Source organism: Cygnus atratus, chromosome 10, assembly GCF_013377495.2.
Source record: "Cygnus atratus isolate AKBS03 ecotype Queensland, Australia chromosome 10, CAtr_DNAZoo_HiC_assembly, whole genome shotgun sequence".
NCBI lineage: Eukaryota > Metazoa > Chordata > Aves > Anseriformes > Anatidae > Cygnus > Cygnus atratus.
In genome coordinates, this window is record NC_066371.1 from 6,055,750 (window position 1) to 6,077,581 (window position 21,832).

The following is a 21,832-nucleotide window of genomic DNA, read 5'->3' on the forward strand; positions in this document are numbered from 1 at the left end:
CATCAGCTGAATAACATACCTGTGTGAAACTAAGATTTATTGTTCTACGTGGTGAAAAACAGCTTACTTCTGAAGACTTGTTCTTAAATTATAAACAGAGTCATCAAAATTTTTGTGGTCCTATGAGAAATACAAGATTGCGTAACACAAAAATAACTGAATTTATAAGACTTACAAATAAAAGTAAGAAGTGCTGTCAAGCTCAGTGTTGACTTACTCTGTTTCAAATCTTCCAACTTCCAACTAAGGAGCATTGGCCTTTCTTTGGTAAGTACAGGTACAGAATTTGAATATAATTGATTATTTTAATCAAGATTTCTTCCTTTCAGATTTAAATTAGAATTGTTGACTTGGTTTATTTTTAATTCTAATTTGAGTTGATTATAGTTAGGGGTGTGGTTTGTTAATTTTATTTTTTCCCCTGAGCCCTGAAAGTCAGATCTGAAAATATTGGAGATGTGCATTTTTTTCGTCCTTCCTCCGTTCCTTCCCTTTGCAAGCATGGTTGGCTTGATGGCTGGTGGGTTGTTCTTTCTTTTGCTGCTTCTTACAGCTGAAAGAGGGGGCCTTTGCAAATGTCTCTTAGTCTCATGGCAGTGCTCAAATAACACATCGGTAGACTCCTGGCTGACTGTACAGATCCAGATACATGAAATGATAGGTGCTCTCAGACGATGCTTCTCTTCAGTGTGTGTATACATGTGGATTACGTGTGGGGATTAGTAATGCTGTGTGCTGAAATCCTTATTACTACAATGTTGTTGTAGTCTTTAGAGAAATGGTGAAAAAGAGAAGGTTAATGATTGTCATGGTTTAAAAATGGTGTTTTTGCCAGTCACACTCAAAGCTTTTCAGTAGATTGACAGAAACTATGGGTTTGTGGTATCAACTTTTGGTTGGAATTCCTTGTCCCGTTTCTGGGTGAGGCTGGAATTGACCTTCAGGGCTCCTCTCGGCTCCTCATGTTACTCCCTCGTGGAAGTGATCATCAAGTGACAGCTCCTGGAGCCTAACATGGGCTATAGGGAAATACAAACTAAAAGTGCATTTTAGTTTGTATTTTGTACAATGTATTTTGTATTTCCTTTATGTCTTAATCTTGTGTTATGTTTCAAACCAAGCAGAGCAGACAGAGGTTTGCTTTTGTTACAGTGCAGCATTTAAAATTCTAGTATTGTGATAAAGGGCATGCATTATTGAAAGGCTTCAGCAGGGAGGCTTTTGTTTTCAGTATAAAGTTTCATTAGGATACTATTTTTTATCATGCTGTTAGAGATGAAAGTATTAGTGTAGTAAATAATCCCCTTTGTCTGACGTTTCTGAATATGCAGTGCTAACTTGCGTACTGTGCTCCTTAACTTTGGGAGGAGCCGAGGGCTGATTCTGGGCTCTCTGCCAGTAGGCCAACAGTTTGCCTCTCCATGTGGGATGGGCATCTTTTGCTGGCATAAGTTGCGATTTTGCCATTGCCAGGAGTCAGTGACACCTTTCAGAGTAATTTCTTGGAATTGCTAGTAGAGGGGCTCACCGGTCCAGAGAGATACCTAAAATACAGATGTACTTGGATTTGTTACGTCTATGCAAACATAAACTATTTGTTCGAGAGGTGTGTTTTTAACATCTTCAGGGGAAAAAAAGTTTGTTATTGAGACTAAAAAATAAACAAAAAAAAAAAAACAACTTAAACCCACATTACTTCAAATGTTTTTTCAGAGCTGGGCTTAAGGTATCTGTTGTGCTTGTTGCTGAATTTAAACCAACAATTACAGAACTGTATGTGATGTTAACAGGGTATTAATAGCTCCTTAATTCTTGCTTTTATCTGTAACGAGTCATCCCCTGTGGAGAAAGTGTACTTTCTTTAAATCGTTCAGTAGTGAACCAGCGATGTCCAGAGTGTCAATGGTTTAACCTCTGAAACTAGCAAATATGATGTCTGTGTGTATAACTCTGCCTTATCTTTGTATCCACGATAAATATTTCTGTATGCAGAAACATCTAAGCTGGTGTGTTGAGAATTCCCACCATCAAGAATGGTGTAAATTGTTCTCTAGTTGTTGGCCTCATGTGGCTGGCATGGTTGTACTGGCTTCTTCAACAAGATGTACTTATGACCAGCCAAGCATAAGTAACAGACCACTGATACTACATACATGTTGTTTAATACAGGGTGATGGTAATTCCATGTTATTTTTCTTCCCGGAGATGCTGGAAAATATGCATAGAACAAGTAGAACCATTTTTATAATGAGAATTTTTGTAAGATTGAATGTAAATAAAGGTATTTGATATGGAAAAAAAATTGTTTTAAGGTAATGGTCTTTTAATAGTATCTTTATAGTACAGACTAACATAAAACCATAAATAAATATTGTTGTTCAAATGAAGTTTGCCAATCTTTGTTGATATTAAATGCAAGATGTTTTATTTCTAGCAGAGATCACCAGTGACCCTTGCGTGGCTTAAAATCTTCGGTAGCTTTCTGAATACTTCGAATGCACAAATGTTAAGAAAATGCTTTTAAGGGAATCGATGTGTATTTTACCTTTTCTCTGAAACAGTGTTGTTCAGCTGCTGACTCGAGATAACTGCAGGACTGAAGAGCTCAGCTGACTGTCTGAGGAACTGTTGTTAATGAGCATTATGTTATTTTCCCCTCTCATTTTTCTAGGCTGTTCAATTAACCCCTAGACGATGGCTGAATCTGCAGGAGTACCAAAGCAAAAAACTAATGGCAGACCATGGGGTTACAGTTCAGAGATTCTTTGTGGCTGATTCTGCAAATGATGCCCTGGAGGCTGCTCAGAGACTAAGTAAGTTGACTGATAATGGGAGGAATCTGCTTCACCAGATAACAATCTGGAAAATAAATTGCTTTCTAATAAGTTGTACACAATCTTCAAATTGAGGTTTATTGAAAAGGTTTAATATATTATCCTGACCATAAATATTTACTTCATATGTGAACAACAATGTTTAACAGTAGTATTTTCTCTGAACTCTTCTTCTTAAAGGTTGGCAACATACAGCACGCAGTTTATAATTGACACTATTTATGTCATTTTGGCAATTCAGAATTGAGAATAACATCATGAATGGCTGATATATACTTGATAAAACTTAAGTAAATAAAGTAAATGAACTTGCAGAAAGTTGTTTTCAAACAAAATTTTGCTTTATTAAAAAACTAAAGAAGAAAAAGATCTTGGACTCTCCATTTTTGAAGACACTCGGAATCCAGTTGGACGTAGTCTGGGGTAACTTGCTGTAGCAGACCCTGCTTTGAGCAGGTGCGTTGAACTAGACGATCACACCCTTCCAACCTCAACTGTTCTTTCTGTGAAGAAATAAAATATGTAATAAGGAATTATGTACACGCTTGTTTGGCCACATGTATATTTTTCCATATGAGGAAATGAGAAAAGGTGAATTCAATTACCTACTATCAAAAAGATTTGGTAGTGGTTGGGAGAGAAAACCATGCTTCTGGAACATCATTTATGTTCTGTGGCATCCTCGCTTTAGTGCAGTGAACATAGGATGAGAATATAGGTCAGAAAGGAATTAATGTAATACCTGTTACCTCAAACAACTTATTTAAGTACATTTGTCACCCGATTCTAAATGTTCTAAATGTTAAAAAGTTCTCTATTTTTCTAAAGTTAGTATTAGTATTTTGCATAGTTTTCCACTTCTAATTTAGCTTTTGTTAAAATTAATATACCATACATCAAAATGCTGGAAGAAAGCCGTTACTGCAGTCTAATTGTCTAACAACAGGAAGATTTTTAATGTTTTACATAATGCACAGGCAGGCCACTTAGTTAACTGTTTTTCAGTTACTGATATGAAAGATCTCATCAGACCTTAAGTAGCTGAATAGGATTAGCATAATGGCTTGCTAAATCTCTGTAACATCATTAAGATGATACATTTTTCAGTAATCAAAACCTTCTTATGTCAACCAGAATATTTGAAAATGTAGTTGAAACGAAGCATTAAATGCTACTGCGCTGGTCATTTGGTAGGGCAAACTGTAAAAAGCTGACACAAAGCAAAGCTCGTAAAATTGGAGGGTTTCTTTGCATCTGGACATCTGAGAAAATCAAGAAATGCTAAGTGATGCTGTGGCAGGTTTTCCACAAATCTTTCAGCGCTTAAACTCTCCTCTTCATGATTGAGCTCATAAAAGGATTAGTCTATCCAATAACTATAACTATTCTAGATCCCTATAACTATTTGCAGAAATAAATTGCTCCATTAAAGGCAGTGAACCTTTTCTGTTTTATGATGCTAGATTTTAAATAACCTCTTGCTTGGTTGTTTTGCAAATCACAGAAATGCTTAGTCTATATGTTTTTTTCTGGCAAATAAAAGAAATAAAAATTAACTTTTGTAGTTAATGAAACTGTCATGTAAATTTTGTGTTTTTACTAGGTTGGCTTGTTAACACCTCAAAAAATTGCCAGTCACTGATACATTTCTTCATCTTATATAATTGCATTTAAACATGCTACATTACTGGGCATTAAAGAACTGTGGTTTACAATATGAAAGCTATTTCATGTTGAAATGATTGACACACCCCATCAATTCACTAAATAATTAACAGCATCCTTGTAATCATTCTGATAGTATGCTGTCTTCCTTCTAACATGCACTTTGAAAACGAAGCATTAAGAACACAAGTTTTGCTACTGTAATCTTTGTTGTTTCAAGATTTTATCAGATTTAGCTCCTTTATGATCCTTCAGACTCAGGTTTATCTGCGCAATGTGATGCAGGCTGTTGTCTTTTGAATATACAACTGCCCAGGAAAAAGTTAGGAGCAAAACGAAAACCTTTAGCCTACAAGAGGCACAAAATACTCCAAAATAAAATAACGAATGGAGGCAGCTTTGGGATGTTCTCAATAGATAGGCATTCTGCAATGAAAGATGGTGAAAGGAAAGGCCAATCACCCCGCCAAATACTACTCAAAAATCTGGGGTTTTGATATTATATGCCACATTGCAGCTGTCCTTATCTTTCAATTCTGAAAACAAGAAAGGATACTTGCCAGCATATTCAACTTATTCTATTTTTGTCTTTTATCAAAACTTGCAATTCAAAATTTTAGTATTTTTCTTGTGAAAGGAGGTTCTTTCTATAGGCATGTTATCTTGCATATGGGAAAAGCAGTATTTTCCGTTGATAATCTTACAGCATTGTCATTCACGTGGATCTCTATGTGTTAGAGGGGTACAAATAATGGGACAGAAATTGCTGATACTGAAGTATTTACAAAGTGTTAATTTTTATTAAAAATAAAATCACAATTCCGTCAAATACAGAAGACTGAGCATATATTACTGTGCCTGTAGTTGCCAGTTTTGCTATTGAAGTTCCCGTTGATGCAGTGGAAAAAGATGGGATCAGATCATTTTTACTGCTGTCTTCACTTGTCAGAAAGGTGTTAATGCATGTATTCTTGAAAGGCTTTACCTTTATCCAGTATCAGCAGTTTTATTATCGTTTGCTCATTTCCTCTATTGCTCTCTGTTTTATTAATGTGTATACTGAATACACTGAATATTAATTTTCTCAGAAATATTTTCAAAACTTACCAACAGTACAAAAGGCAGTCTACACGGAATTTTTAATGAAATTAAAGGTTTTTTCTTCTAAGATAAGAATGGCAGATGTGAAGAAAATTAAAATGACGTCACTAATACTGACTTCAAAAGAAGCTTAGTACTGTAAGGAATACAGAATTAGGCCCCAAGGAATTCAGTGCCTTTTACGTGCTAAGCAATTTTCAGGTGTAAGTCTTGTAGAGAAGGCAATATTTATAGAATGCCAAGAAACACAGTTACAAATGACTTTGTGTTTCATGCTAAAATTCCTAAGTTTTCAAGAGTGAAATAAAAAGGTGTTGTGCTGTTTTGCTACATCAATAAGGTATTGCTTGATCTGCCATCTGAAGAAACACAATCTGTACACAAGTTCTTACATTTCAGACAAATGCTCAGCTCCCAAATATTTCACTTTTTTCTCTGTTAAATGGAGGTACTAGAACTGTAAAATAATCTGGCTGGTCCTGTATTAACTCACAAGTCTTTTGATCTGATTTTCTCTTGATGCAGTGGTCCATTCAGGGTTTATTTATCTGGAGAAGGCATTCCCTTTTTTTGTGGCATCTCTTTCATATACTGCTGTACTGATATAAGCAAAAAAAATCTTATCTATGTATACATACACCCACGCCATTAGGATGTGAGCATTTTCATTGCTTGGATTGGGCAGATGCACTGTGCATTATTTCAGGATCCATTTTTCTCTAGCCTTCCCCACCAGAGGCACTTAAGTCTACTTCAACTTGGGCACTGTGTTTTACGTTCTGTCTGATGGTGAAATTGTTAAGGGAACCTTCATTTTAAACTAGTAGATGGACAAAGCTGAAAGGGATTATAATTATGCTGGAGGGTGTTACTATGTACTGTCAATTGGCTCTTAGAATCAGTAGAAAACTTATGGAGGTGGTTGAAAATGCTGAGTATCCTAAATGGATGCTAGAAGCTTGGCATGCATTTCTTTTCCTGATTTTTAACAAAAGCAATAGAGTGCTGCCCATTGGCACTTAGAGTGTTTCATTACATTTAGGAATCAGTCAGGTGCAGTGTTCACACTCTTATCGCAGAGAAGTGCAATTGAATTGAGTGCAAGGCCTTTATTCACTTTTTTTTTAGAAGAATATAAGAAAACGTAGTCTCTGCACATCCTATTTCTATTGCCTTATGCATGACAGAACTCAAAATTCAGCTCTGGACTAAAGGCAGGCTTTTTATATCAGGCTGGAGAGGTAAAACATTTTATAAACAACAGCAGGGATTTATTGAAGCCTCTTTCTATGTGGTCATTTACCTGTCACCTATTATTCACCATTTTCTTAGAATATTGAAAGTTTTCAGTCATGTGATCACCACTCCTTCCTATCTCAGCACGTGGGGATTTTTTCCTTTAGATGAAACACTTGATTTTTTAGAAGCTGGTTTAGATCCCTTGTCTCAAAGTTAATTTCCAACACAAGTCGGGAAAACCACCTGAAAATCGGTATGTGTTTAGAAGGGATCGAAAATGGGTCCTTAGCTTGGTAACTTTCTCTTTTATATAGATTACGAAGAAATTAGTGGTGATAGTGCTACCTACAATTAATCTAAGATTTTATGTTAGGAAAAATGAAAAGACCCTTAAACTTAGTGTTTCTGAGGGGATTAGAAATGTGAATTTAGGTTCTTCTTTGTTATACCAAGAGGAGCTTTTCTGTGAGCATCCTGTACAGAGCAGCCATTTGTACTTCAAATTAAGTTTAAGTGACTTGCTCAATTTACTCCTCAGTCTGTGAATTCTTTGCCTATTTAGCTGATCTTTCTTGCTGTCATCGTAGGCTTTGCATACATGCTTTAACTTCCTTTCTTCCTTTTTCTCTGACAGAGTAGGTACGAGAGGAATTGCCTCCTGCATTTCTGTGATTTCCATATTTCTTTGCATTGTGTGGTTGGTTCACTGCGTAGCAATAATTTATCACCTGTGCATAATGTTATTTCTCCAAAAAAAAAAAAAAAAGCCAATGTACTTATTAGTTTTAACTGGTTATTTTTTAGAGTCCCTTGGGTTCTGCTTTCTGCATGTGGTGAAAAATTACGTGTTGCTGAAATATGCTGTTCTGTGGAGCTGTGTGCAACAAGCTTGTTCGCTGTGAGGAAACTGCTCTCCCATAACTCCTCTTATGTTCTCTGACAGCTTTTATTAAAGTTCTTTATACTTAAATTACGGCTTTCTAAAACTGTCCTTTCAGGCAAAATGATGCTATAAGTTATTGACTAATATGATTCTATTCTCCAATGGGTAACTATTTAGAAACAACCTTTTAAATTTAATAGAAAGCTAGTGGTGGATGAGTTTCTTCTGGACCCTGTTCAGCATTGTTGAGCATGAATATTTCTCTGTTGCATTTAGCAGGTTTTCAATTAATGGATTTGGCCTACTCAAAGTGGTGAAATCCAAGACTAGAGGGTACCTGCATTTTGCTGCAAATTCACAATAGGAATACCTATTATTATTCTGTTACTTCCAATCTTGGCTTCATTGGCACCTCTTGAATGCACTTCATGTATTTCATCATCCATTGCAAAGCTCCACAAAACTTGCTGTGGTCTGTGGTTTTAATCTTCTTGCTGTTTGTCCTTTTTCCAATTTCCTATTCTTTCTTAAAGCCTTTTCCTTATAGTATCCATTTTGTCTCTTGTCTCTCCCTAATGCCGTCTTCCATCTCCTGACTTATGGGTGAAAGAAGACTCTTCCTTTTTTGTGTGGAAGTCTGTTATATCTCATTCTGCAACAAATTAATTAATTACAACAAATTAGTGCAACAGCTCTATTCTGCTAAAAGGCACTGTGTATTTGTACACACTCACTTTTTTTTCCTGAATTGATTTGCTTGAATTTCCACTTGACAAGTTGTGGAAATTAAGCTTTCTGTGTATAGAAAATAAATAGTGACTAGTAAACAGTTCTTACTATGTTTTTCTCTGTATTTGTCCACTTTTAAATGGTTTGATTTTTTTGACTTTTTTCCAAATTTAGTTGTGCCAACAATATTAAAAATCTCACTTGTATGAAAATGATGTAAATGATAAACTAGATTAAGAGTTATGAAAGTGACATCTTGTATGTTACTGTTTAATTTTGGTGGTGGTGGTGGGGGGGGTGTTAATGATTGTTATGTCAGTTATCCAGTTTGTTTACCCCATCTACTGAATGAAAAATCAGAATCAGAAGAGTTAGGTAAGTTGTTAAAAGGCTGTATTCACGGAAGCCTGCTTTGCTAAGGATTTTGTTGGAAAGTCGTGGCGAATTTACTGTGATACAGCTATAGTGCAATGCTGGAGTATAGTAATTATTCTTTACTTAGCTCTTTTTGTGGACATTCTTCATTTACTCTAAGATTGCTTTTAGGTGCTTTAACTTAATCTGTCTTGGGAGCTAAACCACATAAAGGCACTCTCAAGGTGGAATTAGAGTTTCCGTTTGAGGATTTAATATACAGCAGCTGTTCTGCACCACTGTGTAGCAGGACCTTTCTCCCTGGACATGAGCCCTAAAATACTACTGCTGTTTTCCTCTTGTTGTGTGTGTGGTTTGTTTGTTTATAAATCTTGTAATTCCTGCTTGTTCTCTGCCCTTCTTCTGGGTTTTGTGCAAAGGAACTATTTCAGAGGCGGATGAGAAGGAGCAAAATATTAAGAAGAGCAGTACTTAAGCAATGTATTATCCTTGGTAAACCCTGCAGGGGGTCTCTCACTTAGCTGTACTGCATGCCTGGTTTCTACTCTTCAGCTTAGCAATGTTTTTCCCCGGAAGCCCTCAGCACCTGTGTGGAAAAGGGAGAGCTGTCAAATAACACGTGCGTTTGTTGATAACAGCCACGTGTTGCGTCCTGCATGCCAGAAAAACTGACAAAGAAATAAAGCTTGTAGCTTGCCTAACTGATTTTGAGTTTTATTCTTTTTGAAACAAAATTAATAAAAGATTTTGTGAAAGCTTACCACTGGGTATTGCGCTGTTGAACCTCTTTGTTTCAAGTTAAATTACAAATTGTAGCATTTTTAATATTTTAGGTATGGAAATTCTTCGAGAGACCCTATGTCTAGTGAGAACTTACTGAAATAGTTAATTTCAAATGCATGGTTATGAAAAGCAAATCTGTTTTGTGTTTCTTATCTACTCCCTTTGTTAGAAAATTACATGCTGAGAGAGAGTCAGTAAATGCAAGCTTGAGACTGCTTACAGTAGTTAGGTATTTTATAACCATTCTTTGTCACCAAATGTCTTCATATTCAATAGATTTATAGTAATATGAGTAATGGCTAGGGGGCTAACAAATCAAAATCTCATTTCAGATGTTTGACACTAATGTTGTGCAGACTTATTGTTTTCTGTGTTGGATTTTTGATCAAATTACCAAAATAGCTACTTGGAAGGAAAGGAAAAAATACTCTAGAAATGGGGCACTGAATTTCATATTTAAAGTTTGTCATAGAAAGTGGTCACTTACAAATTTCAGTTGTGTTAAATATATTAGTGGATTTTTGTTTATAAAAGAAGAAGGTGACAGAAGCCATAGCTCTTGATACAGGAATTCTAAAAGGTGGTAAAAATTCAACACATCACAAGGAAGGTACAATATGACTCCTAGTATTTATTCCGGACTTGTCACACCATATTTTACAGTTCTTCAAGGTAGTTTTGCAGCTGCAAAACAATAACCAGATGTGTAATTGAGAAGCAGCTGCATGAAATTTTCATTTTTTCACGCATAAAATCAGAACCATTAGACACGTTTTATGTATAAGATATGAAAAACTAAACAACATTGTTTTCTATGCAGCTCTAGCAGCTGTGTAAAGGAGAGAAATCACACCTTCTACACTCTCTAGATGCCCATCTGCTTTAAAATGTTTGGGGTTGATTACTGAAACTGAAGTTCTTTTTTTTTTTTTCCCTTGTTTTTCCGGCTTGCTTTGGAAAGGGTGTGATAAAGCATTTGTTTTGTTTTTAATTTGTAAAGCAGTGTTGTAAAAATCCATCTGTGACACCAAATAGCCATTTTTTTTATATTACCTGTATTTATAGTGGCTGCTTTTATCTGAATACCACAGTGTATCCCCTTTTGGGAATGTCTGCTTCTGATGGGAGATAAATGAGTTGTGCTGGTTTCTGTTGTTGTTTGTTTGTTTTAGGATTCTGCCATCACTGACTGCATCACTGAATGTGTTTCAAGGTAGAACTGAATACAAATCATTTGATATAAACTGTTCTGCTACTGAACGAAATGCCAGCTTGGCCTACCGACCATTTAGTTGTCTCTTGTATTTTAACAAAGTATATGGGACAAAATAATGGTTATTGCCCAGAACCATACAAAACTTGCACTTCCTTGAGAATTCTCTCATTTCTGATGAAGCCTGATTTATTTTTAAAATAAATGTGTTGATATTAACTAGAGCTCAGCACAGTTTTGATAATAAATACTGTCCATGCTCTTGGTTAAACCTGCGATAGAAAAGTTCTGGTTCTCAGCTGGCAGTTTGCAGTTTTTCCTCTCTGGTCCTCATTACTTTGTTGGCTGTGTTGTTGGTTTTGTGATCTTTGGGCTGACCTGGACCAGCAGAATCTCACTTCTTTTGTCTACATGGTATAAACTCTCAGCAGGAGACGTGTTTTAAGTATTAATTTTGCAATAGCATTTATTGGTTAGAAACTTGAGGTGACAAATCTCAGATTGATGGGTCTTCACTGCTTAGTGCTGTATCATCCAGGTGATCAGCCTGTTGACATATAATCCCTTGTATAAGGATGTCAAGAGTGTAGACACATATGTCTGTAATATGGGTTATTTTAAGCTTTTCTAATGGGAGTACTAGTAGTAAAATTGTGTTGAATTAATATGAACTCTAAGAGCAGAATGATGACCGTCTAGAGACAAGAATAATTTGTAATTAATCCCTTTTTATAGTATCTGTTAGGTCCTTACTGGCAAAGCTCTTTCATATGGTGAGCAGCTTGGTAGTAGGTGCTTGGAAGAAGTATCTTATTTATTCCCCCCCTCCATACTGTGGTCCTTCTAAAACTTGAAACTGATTTTATTTGTGGCCGCAGTTTCATCTGCAAAGGGGACAAATATGACATTAGATGTGGTTATCATCTCGTTGTTACCTATTGTTCTAGGTATGTGTAGAGACTTTTTTTTTTTTTTTGTAATTGGGCTTAGAAGGCTGGCACAATAAAGGGGAGGAGGAACTGTACTAAATTTAGGGAGAATTAAATAGGGAAACTTCACAAACAGTGAAGCTAGAGTACTGATAAGTTCCTTCAAATCAATAGTTAAAATAGTGCTGAAAGAACAATTCTTAACTCGGATGCTTTTCTTTAACTGAATTCTGAATTATTGTTCAATCTTTTTACTATTTCTTTTGCTGAGATTTTAGTGTGGCAGTTTTGGTTATTGCCCTACTTTGATGCCATCATAATTTCCCTGATCTCCACCATCCCACAGGTGACACAGAATGTAGCAGGAGCAAAGAATTGTTAGATAACCACTTTCAGTATATAATTCAATCAAAGAAATTGCATTTTTTCTAGATCTGTCTATTGTTTCTGTTAAATTTGGTATACCTTTGGTCTTTATGGAATAGGTGGTGTTTTAGGATTGGTTATGATTGATGTGTAAGGATATTTGATTGTACATTTGCTATAAAAACACATGGTTTTGAACCAAGCTAGAAAACTCTTTGAGCTTGTACAACACTCAGAGAGCTCACAACATACAGCCTCCACACCACGATTTCTTTTCCCTCTTTTCTTCATCTTGTCTATGGAGTAATCTTAACTGGTATTTGGCAAAGGTTAGCATGACTTGCAAGAGCTTTGTTTTATCTTCAAAGATGGGAGCAAGTTACAAGTTGATAGTCTGAATACATCCAGCAGCTGAGAACTATGATCATAAGAGGCTGTGATTTTTTTTTGTGTAGATAATCTTCACCTAAAACGGTAGAACAGTTTTTGAAGCTGAGGATGATCTGACATTTTGTTAATCTGCTACTTCATATTTGAGAAAGTGCTGTGAATTTAAAATATGTTTATCTACATATCTTCAAATATTTGCAGTTTAAAAAGAGTAAAACATTTTAACACGCTCATGAATATGAAATGTGCCTTTGTAACCCTGCTGGATTCAGTGGGGAGATACTATCTAACTTTGTGCATCACTGTATATTTTAAATGAGGTGTTAACACTCAAGAATTCATCATGAAAAACATCTAGTGAAAATCATGTTCAGCTTGGTTCCAGAGTTTAGCTGTGCTCTTATTTAAGTGATTTTTGGTTTGTTATAGGACACACGGTCAACTTTGGATTTTTCGTATGTGGTATACTCTACCCTGTCCCGCTGTGAAGGCAGCTATTGTTTCCTGTGTCACTGTGAAGGAGAACATTTTTCTTGCACCTCCCTTGTGCTCAGTTGGACCGCTCACCTGAGTAAGATAAATAGAGCCAAACGTTAGGCCATAAATCTTAAAGATATTTATTGTTCTAAATGCTTAAGAACAACCCAGGATTTTTGCAGAGAGAGGAAAGGAAGGCAGCCATGAGATGTTTACAGTGTAAACAATAAAAAATGTAAAGGAAAGGAAAAAAGAGGAGGAGGTCATAGATAGTAAGGAGGAAATGCTACAGCAGTGTAACTATGATGCATGTGCAGAATTGTTTTTCTTCATTGGGAAGGTCTTAATTTTTGGTTAAAAAATAAAATAAATCAAACAACCTTGCTTCAAGTTATTGCCAGGGTGCTGCTGGTGTTTTGTATGACCGTGGCTGTCCTCATCTTCTGGCCATACCAACTTCCAGCCCTGAATACATCTCCTGAGTCACGTCGGCCGGCCTGGTGTGCAGTGGAGGGCACGTTGAGCACGGGGTGCTGCTGGAGCCAGGGCGCAGGGCAGGGACACCTGGGAGCATTGCATCGCTGCAGGGACGAAACAAGTTCAAAGTAATTTGATTTTGGAGGAGGAAAAAAAAAGTTGGATGCTTGAACAGCTGAAACTTTCTGTGGAAAGTTAGTTCTTTTGTATCAGAAGTATAGTTTCATGGCTTAGTGGTTTTGACCAGTCCATCTAGTTTCTTGTTGTATAAATGATCATATAATATTTTATTTTATGCTCTTAATGTGTTTTGGGAAGAGGAAAAATATGTTGCTTTGCCTAGTCCCATTCTAAATTCATTAAAGTCACTGGGAAGATTCATCATTACTTCACTGTGCTTCGCTCTGCTCCCTGTCAAATCTTATCCCTTCATCCCTCCAGCCATTCATCTGTGTATCTGAGCAGTAGCTGTCTTGATCTCATTGCCTGTTAGGTGTATGAGTATTGTGCTTCACTGAAAAGTATCATAACAGTAATCCTGATACTGTCTGCAGGTCCAGCATCCCATTTTGTTCGTTTTACCATGGTTGAATTTTTTTTACAAGATTCAGCAAGTTTAACTATCTGGGAAAAAAATATTTTCTTATACAAATTTTCATCTATAAATACAAACTTACATCACATGCCATAAAGTAATGTGCCATTTAAATATGGTAATTAACTTGAGCTATAAATAGCTGCTTATTTTTATCTTTTGAGTGACATTCCTATTTGAAGTCCATATGCAGATAGTATTTATTTGAATAGTTGTTTCTTTGAGCCATAAGAAGTTGCTACGTGCTTAAAGATACCTCCTTACTGAAAAGTTATTTTACAGTTTGGGGATTAAAACAATTTCATGTATTTTCTTATTTCATGTTGTCCATTTTCCCAGTGAGTCCTGCTTCTCTTGCGTTCATACAGCTTTGTGTTTGTTTTATGAATTTGAATGTTATGGATTCTGATTTATGGCTATATTTTACACTTTTTGACATCAAGAATCCTGTAAATAGTGATACACACAAACTTCCATAGAGTACACAAAGCGTTCCTTTAGAAAACTCTAGGCTAATGAGGAAAGGAAGTAAACCAGTCAGGTTAAATACTAGGGAGATATTTTTAATGGCTAGGTTCAGAGGTAATTTGACCGGAGCACATCACTGAAATAGTCAGAGAATCATAGAATGGTTTGGGTTGGAAGGAACCTTAAAAGTCATCTAGTTCCAGCCCCCAGCCATGGGCAGGGACACCTCCAACTAGACCAGGTTGCTCAAAGCCCCATCCAGCCTGGCCTTGCCTATATGATAGGATACATTACATTCCTTCCCACACAACTAACAAGTAATTACTGCAGTTAACAGCAGGCAAGGCAACATTGTGTGTTCTCTTGTCTCTATGAATTTTTTTAGCTACTTAAATCTCTCCTCTTTTGCATTATATTAGGTAAATTATATCACAGGAGACATTCTGGGAGTAAGCTGTGGCCACTGTTTTACAAATATATAGTTTATACTCACATATATAGTTTATACTTTCTCAAATAGAAGGTCTGAACGTGATCTCAAAGTGAGAAGGCTGCAGTGGAAGAGATGGCAGAAGCATGAACAAAGCATCATGCAAAAATTCTGACTCTTAGAGAAAAATTGCCCTATTCTATACCTGACACTTCAATAAAATCCAAAACTATTTTCTGCAGTGTAGAAGAAAGTAATAATATACTGTAAAGTTCTTTTTCAGTAGTTACCTCTTAAAATTCGTAAACCAGGCAGACATGACTGAGTGAGTGCACAAGAGTTGTAAAGTGGGTTTTTTGGGGTTTTTCTTTTCAAAGTAACTTGCTGCCCTTAAGCTAATAAAATATTAACCAGTTTTTAATAGTTGTTAGGATGTCTGGGAATTAATCTGTTTTTAGGGGATTCATAGCAGGGGCCATGGGAGTGGTGCTTAGGTCTCTCAGCTGGACCCTGGTTGTAAAGATTATGTATAGATACGATCCTCTGCTGCTGACAAGTTCAACACAGATCTGATTCACAGTCTTGCTCATCTGAAGCTGAGCGGTAGCTGAATGGCATTGAACATAAATGCGAGCATCTGAGATGTACTTACTCACCTGATATGTCAGTCCCTTTGCAGGTTCAGCACAGGTTCAGAACACACAAATCAGCTGCACGTTCTTTGTCTTTGCACACACAGTTGTTGCTTATTGCAATTTAATTTTTTAACCAGAAAAACTCCCTTGATACGTGAGTAATTGAGAAAGCTGCAAATTTTGGAATTTCATAGGGCTGCTCACTCACAGAGATGCTTGGTATGTGCAGTTTCATTAAAATACATAGAATTCTAGTTCCAAGCATAATACCTACTTGCAGAGTCCCTGCAGAGCTCGTCTTGCAGTAAGCCTAAATGAAACTGAGCGTTGCTGATTTCAACGTCATGTCGAGATGCATCTTTCCCTGTAAATGCTGACTGCCAAATGAGAAGCTAATGCCTCCCTGTTGCCCTTGCATCCATTTTTGTAGGCTAACTTAATGTTATGCAATCTGGAAAACTTGAAGTCTGAGTGTAACGTATGTAGTTATATCTTTGCTAAGAGGTAATGACTGGAGGTTGAGATGCGAATGCTCAGCTGCTAGTACTGGTGAGCAGGATGTGTGCCTGCCCTCAAAGGGCTAGGGAAGGTCTACACAGGACAGGATAGTGCATGAGGAAGGAAAGTAAGCTTCTGAATAACCAGGTCAGCGCCAATAATAATTGAGACTTGCACGTGTGCCTGGTGGATGTAAAAAGTGCCTTTTTTTGTAACTAAATTTGGTTGTCTTACACATCCTCCTTGTTGCAGGATTTAAAGAGGAGGATCACATAGCTTAAGGAGACTCACAGTTCGTATTCTTTGGGTTTAAACTTCTCGGTGGTTGGCCTCACTACAGACTTTGGTCACAATTACACAGCATTTGGTATGCTCTCCACTGGACTTTTCTGAATAGAGTTCTGTGTGACAAATCAAATGCCGAATTGATTCGAATGAAATGCTTGGGCAAAGCTGTGTAAGCCTTCCCAAATTCAGAGAAAAAGAGAGTTTAAAAGGACTGGAGCAGTCAAAGGGAACAGCTGGATGTCTGTACGCTGCAGCCTGCCATGGGCAGGAGCTTCTCGTGCTTCTGAGTGGGCAGTTGTGAGAGCAAGTGTCCTCAGCTTTCTTGGAGCTTTGAGGGCAGCTCATCAGTCTGTGAGCTCTGCTTTCTTCAAGCATCTCAAGAATGCATGCAGGTAACACAGCAAATTTGCAGTCCACTAGTACCAATAGTACCTGTGAGTGTTAGGGAGCCTTTTTTTGTTTTCTGCCAATATCAGCACTTTATTCTGAAGTGCAAGTTGTAAATGCGATTGAAGGAATTATTAAATTCAGTAATTATTTTTTTTTGTGGCAGTGGGTTAAAACATATTTAATAGCTAATCTCTTAGTGTACACAATATTTCTCATTTAATGATCAACTACTATTGGAATATGTTAATGGATGGTATTACTACCTGCTGCAAGATATTCGAGGGGCTCACTGAATGCATGGTGAGTGGGAAGAAACTTCAGAACCTTTAGTGAAGTTACAAGGTTTATCTTTGAGAATTATGTGAAAGAATGAAATGCGATGTAACATTTTGTTTGCTAGAAGTCATTGCTTCCTTTGGTGACTGAAGACTGTTCTTAAAAGCAACCATAACTATATCTTGTCTTCAGTGAGACATGGACGAATCTCACAGCATTTGAGATTAGCACAGCTGTTCTGTTGGCTTTACTTGTATTTTACTAGAACTGTAAACCAATGAGTAAAATCAGGAGCTTTAGTACAGTCTAGTGCTGGAGATCCATGGCTTTGGCTCAGTTAAAGAAGTGCAAACCTAGAGCTGGACAAAACTATGTTCAGATTAAGAAAGAGAGCAAAGAACTGGTATCTAACATCTCTAAAAGGCACTGTATATAGCAATTTCAGATCAATGTGGACCTGTGGACCATTTTTTAAAAATAAAATACAAAAAAATAGATTTTAAGTGTATGGATCTTAAAGTGAGGAAGACAAAACCATCAATGTGAACATCGTATTTTTTCCAACAAAGGACTCCACAAGCTGAAGAACACTGTAACACCCTAGACCACAATGAAACTGCAAGCCATAGGACCCAGGAGAGCTCTAGAAGGACAAGTTTAACACCAGGAAAGGGGTAGAAATTAAGAAATACACATATAAAAATTTTAATTGTGTTATTGAAATGTTTTCATATACAGATCTTCATTTTTCTGTAATAATTCAGGAATAATCATGAAGTTTTGATTAGACTATTAAGATTATGGATATACTGGCAATATGGTCTTGGCTTTATATCTATATAAACTGTGCTTTTCTCTTTGCCCACAAACAAGATTTTGATCATAACATTACAAGTAACCTAGGTTGATGCAAACACCTAACGAGCATGACCGTTGCTTTCCTGAAGCTCAGCTTCTGTAGCTCCAGAAGGTTTCTGAGATGTGTGCTCTTCTGCAGGAGGCCAATATTGGGAGTCTAAGCCCCTCCTTTTTTTTATGAAACCACAGTCAGTCCACTGAGAGCATTCCCTACTTGAAAATATTTTTTAGGAGAACAAAAAGATAGTTTCTTTTGTATATAAATAAAGAAATAGGCTTACTTGGGGGAGTGAAGGATCTTAAATAAAATATTGTCCTTTTTCGACTTCAGTTCAACAGGGAAAATCATTTTTTGTTTTTTCAACTGCAAAGAAAGATCAAAAGGAAAAACTGACAATCTAAACAAAGGGCAAGGTGATATGGGCTGCTTGCACTACTGTTCCCTGGTGTGCTTCATGCAGGCACTTTTCCAAGCAGAATACATTTATGGAAAAATCAAGTTGTTGATTTTTTTTTGTTGGCGGTGTTTTTTTCCTCTGTATCAACGAACTTAGGAGTAAAACTGACCTGACTATGGAAGTCAAAAAATGGTACTTCATTATTAATTTTGTGGACTTATTTTGGCTCTAATATAGGCAGTAGTTCTCAGATATGTCAGGTACTCATTACAGAATACTGCCATTATAAAGAGTTACCATTGGTTTTACTTCTCAGGAACTGGCCGAAGCTGTGCATTTTTTGCATTTTAAATGCATTACATAATCCATTAATATTCAGTCCCATGTACAGCAAGGATATTCTTATTCTTGCTTAAATGCCTTGCTGGGTGCATACTTGAATCATCATATAAAAGCTGTGTTGGGAAACTTTATAGAGATTGGCTTTTCTGCTTTGTATTGAATCATATTTTTATTTTTAATAATAAAACATGATTTATTCTTAGAGGCACATATTTACAAGAGGAGGAGATTAAATTGTCAGCAGGAAAAACAGAAGTGTGCGAAAGCTATCTTTTGTTAAAAAGAAAAAAAAGCCCCAAACAGGAAAACAACTTTGACGATCTTTTACAAAGTGTATTAATTTTCTGCATAAATTACAAATAAAGAGATATGGTAAACTTTTTGCTCAACCTATGAGTTTGGAAAGTGGATTTTTTTTTATATACTGTGAAATGCTGCAGCTAGAAGTCATTTTTCATGTATATTTTGTGCACAAATGGGTCTGGCAACATAACTGGGCCATATGATTTTAGGACCCTAGAGATTGTAAGGTGCATGTTCAACTCTATGGCTGAATTGCTTTGTTGGGTAGTGAATATGAGAAGTAATGGGAAGATACCAATTGATCTTGCTACTTGTATTGTTTTTTATAATAATTCATCATGTTTGAGGGTGTCAGAAATGCCGACTACAAACTAAAAATAATAACTTTTTTTTTAAAGTGACTAATGTTTTTCCATTTTTTATAATGTTTTTCCACTTTTTAGAGTGGGTTAGTATATAGACGATGCTTTTGTAGCCAAACAGTGTGCTAGTTCAATGGATGCTATAAGCATAAAAAATAAACAGGCTGATTCTGACTTCAAGTGCATCTTTGCAGGAAAATACTTTTTCTAGTGTATTTTGTATATTTGTATGTTTGTGTCTATACCCATGCAGGCAGAACGTGTTTACATTTGAGACTCCCTCCTTTGGCATGTCTTGGCATGGTAAAGGTTCAAATATCTATCTACAGAATGCTCATTTCAAATACAGATGGTCTGAAGTTTCAAAACCAACAATTTTAGCTGGCAGCTCTTGGATATTTTGGAGAGTGTTTTCAAAGAAGGATACTCTGCACTGTAGCACTTGAAAAACAAAACCTTTAAAAAATGCTTCCGAATTATTGTTACAGATTACGAGTGTTTTATAAAGTTTAGTCTATGATATATATATATATATATATTTTTTTTTTTGATCCAGACTTCCTCAAGCACTGAGAAGCTCCATGTCAAGTCAGGTGCGTCCAAGGAAAGCTTTGAAAGCAAATCCATAGACCTTAAATTTGAATGCCTGTGTAATAGCTTTACAGGCTGAGGTCAATATTATAAGCAATAGAAGTCTGGCTGTGTTTGATTTATGTAGATTTTGAACCACTTTAAAGCTACTCGTAGTTTGTTTAATGCAGAATTAAATCTTAATTTTTGATGACTGTTCTGACTTAGGTGAATGATAAGAAGCCATGTAGAAAAATGGTAATAGTAATGAAATGTGCGTGATCTTCTACCTGCTCATTTGCAAGATTTTTCTTTGTCTATTTGCTTAATTGATTGTGTAACAGGATAGTTCCTTGGAGATGTCGACAGAAGGCTGCCAACTCTAACCACCAAGTCTGCGGTGTCACAGGAGTGGTATTGCAGTACTTCATCACTTCGCTCCTTGGACAGGAGAGCAGAAGGTTGCAGCAGCACTCTGCTGAAAGTAATCCACTCTTAATATTTAGTTTTATTTGTTGCCCTGTTTCTTTCATTAGGCTAGGAAAGTTGAGAGCTTCATGAAAAGTTTATTGCATAGAGCACACATCACTAATGTGGATGGCCAAGGTCAGAGCCTTAGGTGTCTTGTTCTCTCCATCAACACCTTTTCTGCAGTTCTGGCTGAAGCATTTCTCTAGAGCTGCACTACACAGAGCCATGAAACATCCCACTCCTAGGGGAAATTACTTTATTTCACAAAATGGTTCAGGTTCTTCACTCTGATACTCTTCTCTTTCTTCTGTATTTCTTGTCCCTCTGCTGTTTTCCTAGGTTACAGGCGCATGGACAGTGCTTTGTGCTGGGGATGGTGGACCTTTATGCCTTGTTCTGTCGTCTTCTCATTGGCTTTATAATTTTATATTTTTATCTATATTTTTTTATTTTTATCCTAGCCTTTTGGGATACAGTACAGGCTGCCTTGAAGCATGGATCATTTCATTTTACATAAGCCATTATTCTGTGACCAACTAGGGCTTTATTTAAAACTATTTCATTTCTAAAAATGTTTTCTATACTGAAAATCAGGCAATTATTGATATTTCATCTTTGCTGCAGGCTACCAACAAGCAGGGCCTAACCTCACTTTAGTTGCTGCTGCTTAAAAAGTTCTTTTAGCAGATGCAGACGTGGTTCTGCAAGAGTCAACTGAGGTAATATCATAAAGGCAGTTTGTGTTAGTTGAAAGAAAGGATGTGATTGTAGTTGTTCAGTTTCAGAGCAGTGGTGTAAGAGAAAATTATTGTGTGTTATCTGATTTCATTTCTCATGTATTCAATATGTTCATCTTTCAAATTGTAGTCTAGAGGCTGTGTATCCAATTTGCTTTGAAGAAAAATCTGTTGATATCAGAATGGCTACATTTGTGACAAATTTGAAAAAGTCTTCCCTTGTGAAACAATAGAAATTTGTGTATAAAAAGGAGGAAAAAAATAGATTGTGCTAAAAAAGGAAGAAAGAAAGAAAGAAAAAATAAAGAATGATTTAGATTCTTGAGGGTTTGTTTAGGACACATGCTAGAGATAACACTTCTTGGGGGGGAAATTAGAAAATGATGAGTTTGGTTAATAATTACTTGCTTTAAATGAAATCAATTATTTATCTTAAAAATGTCACTTTGGGGTAAATGACTGTACACCAAGACACATTTTTAGTAGCAGTTTTGTCAGTAATTTAGCAAGTAAAATGCTGCTTTTCAGTATTTCTTAGTAGCTAAAACACTAATGATGTTTGTAATACATCACTGATATACAAAGAATAACTTCTATACTCCATTTAATGTTTGTGTGGTTTTTTTTTTTGTAATGTATAACCATTTTTTATTTTTACTGTGGAATTCTTAAAAGTCAACTGTTGGCATTGTATTATTTTTCTATGCTTGGGACCTTTATATGGAACTTTTAAAAGCAATCCTGAAGAGC

General features: G+C 36.3%; 1 protein-coding gene across 1 annotated transcript in view; it reads left to right on the forward strand.

Annotated features, from left to right (window-relative positions):
- The window catches only part of SUCLG2 (succinate-CoA ligase GDP-forming subunit beta), a 115,292-nt gene that overhangs the window by 18,886 nt on the left and 74,574 nt on the right, over nucleotides 1-21,832 (forward strand). Inside the window, exon 2 of the mRNA XM_035546572.2 lies at nucleotides 2,672-2,813. Within this exon, the coding sequence (XP_035402465.1) occupies nucleotides 2,672-2,813 (142 nt within the window). The remainder of the gene's footprint in view (nucleotides 1-2,671; nucleotides 2,814-21,832) is intronic.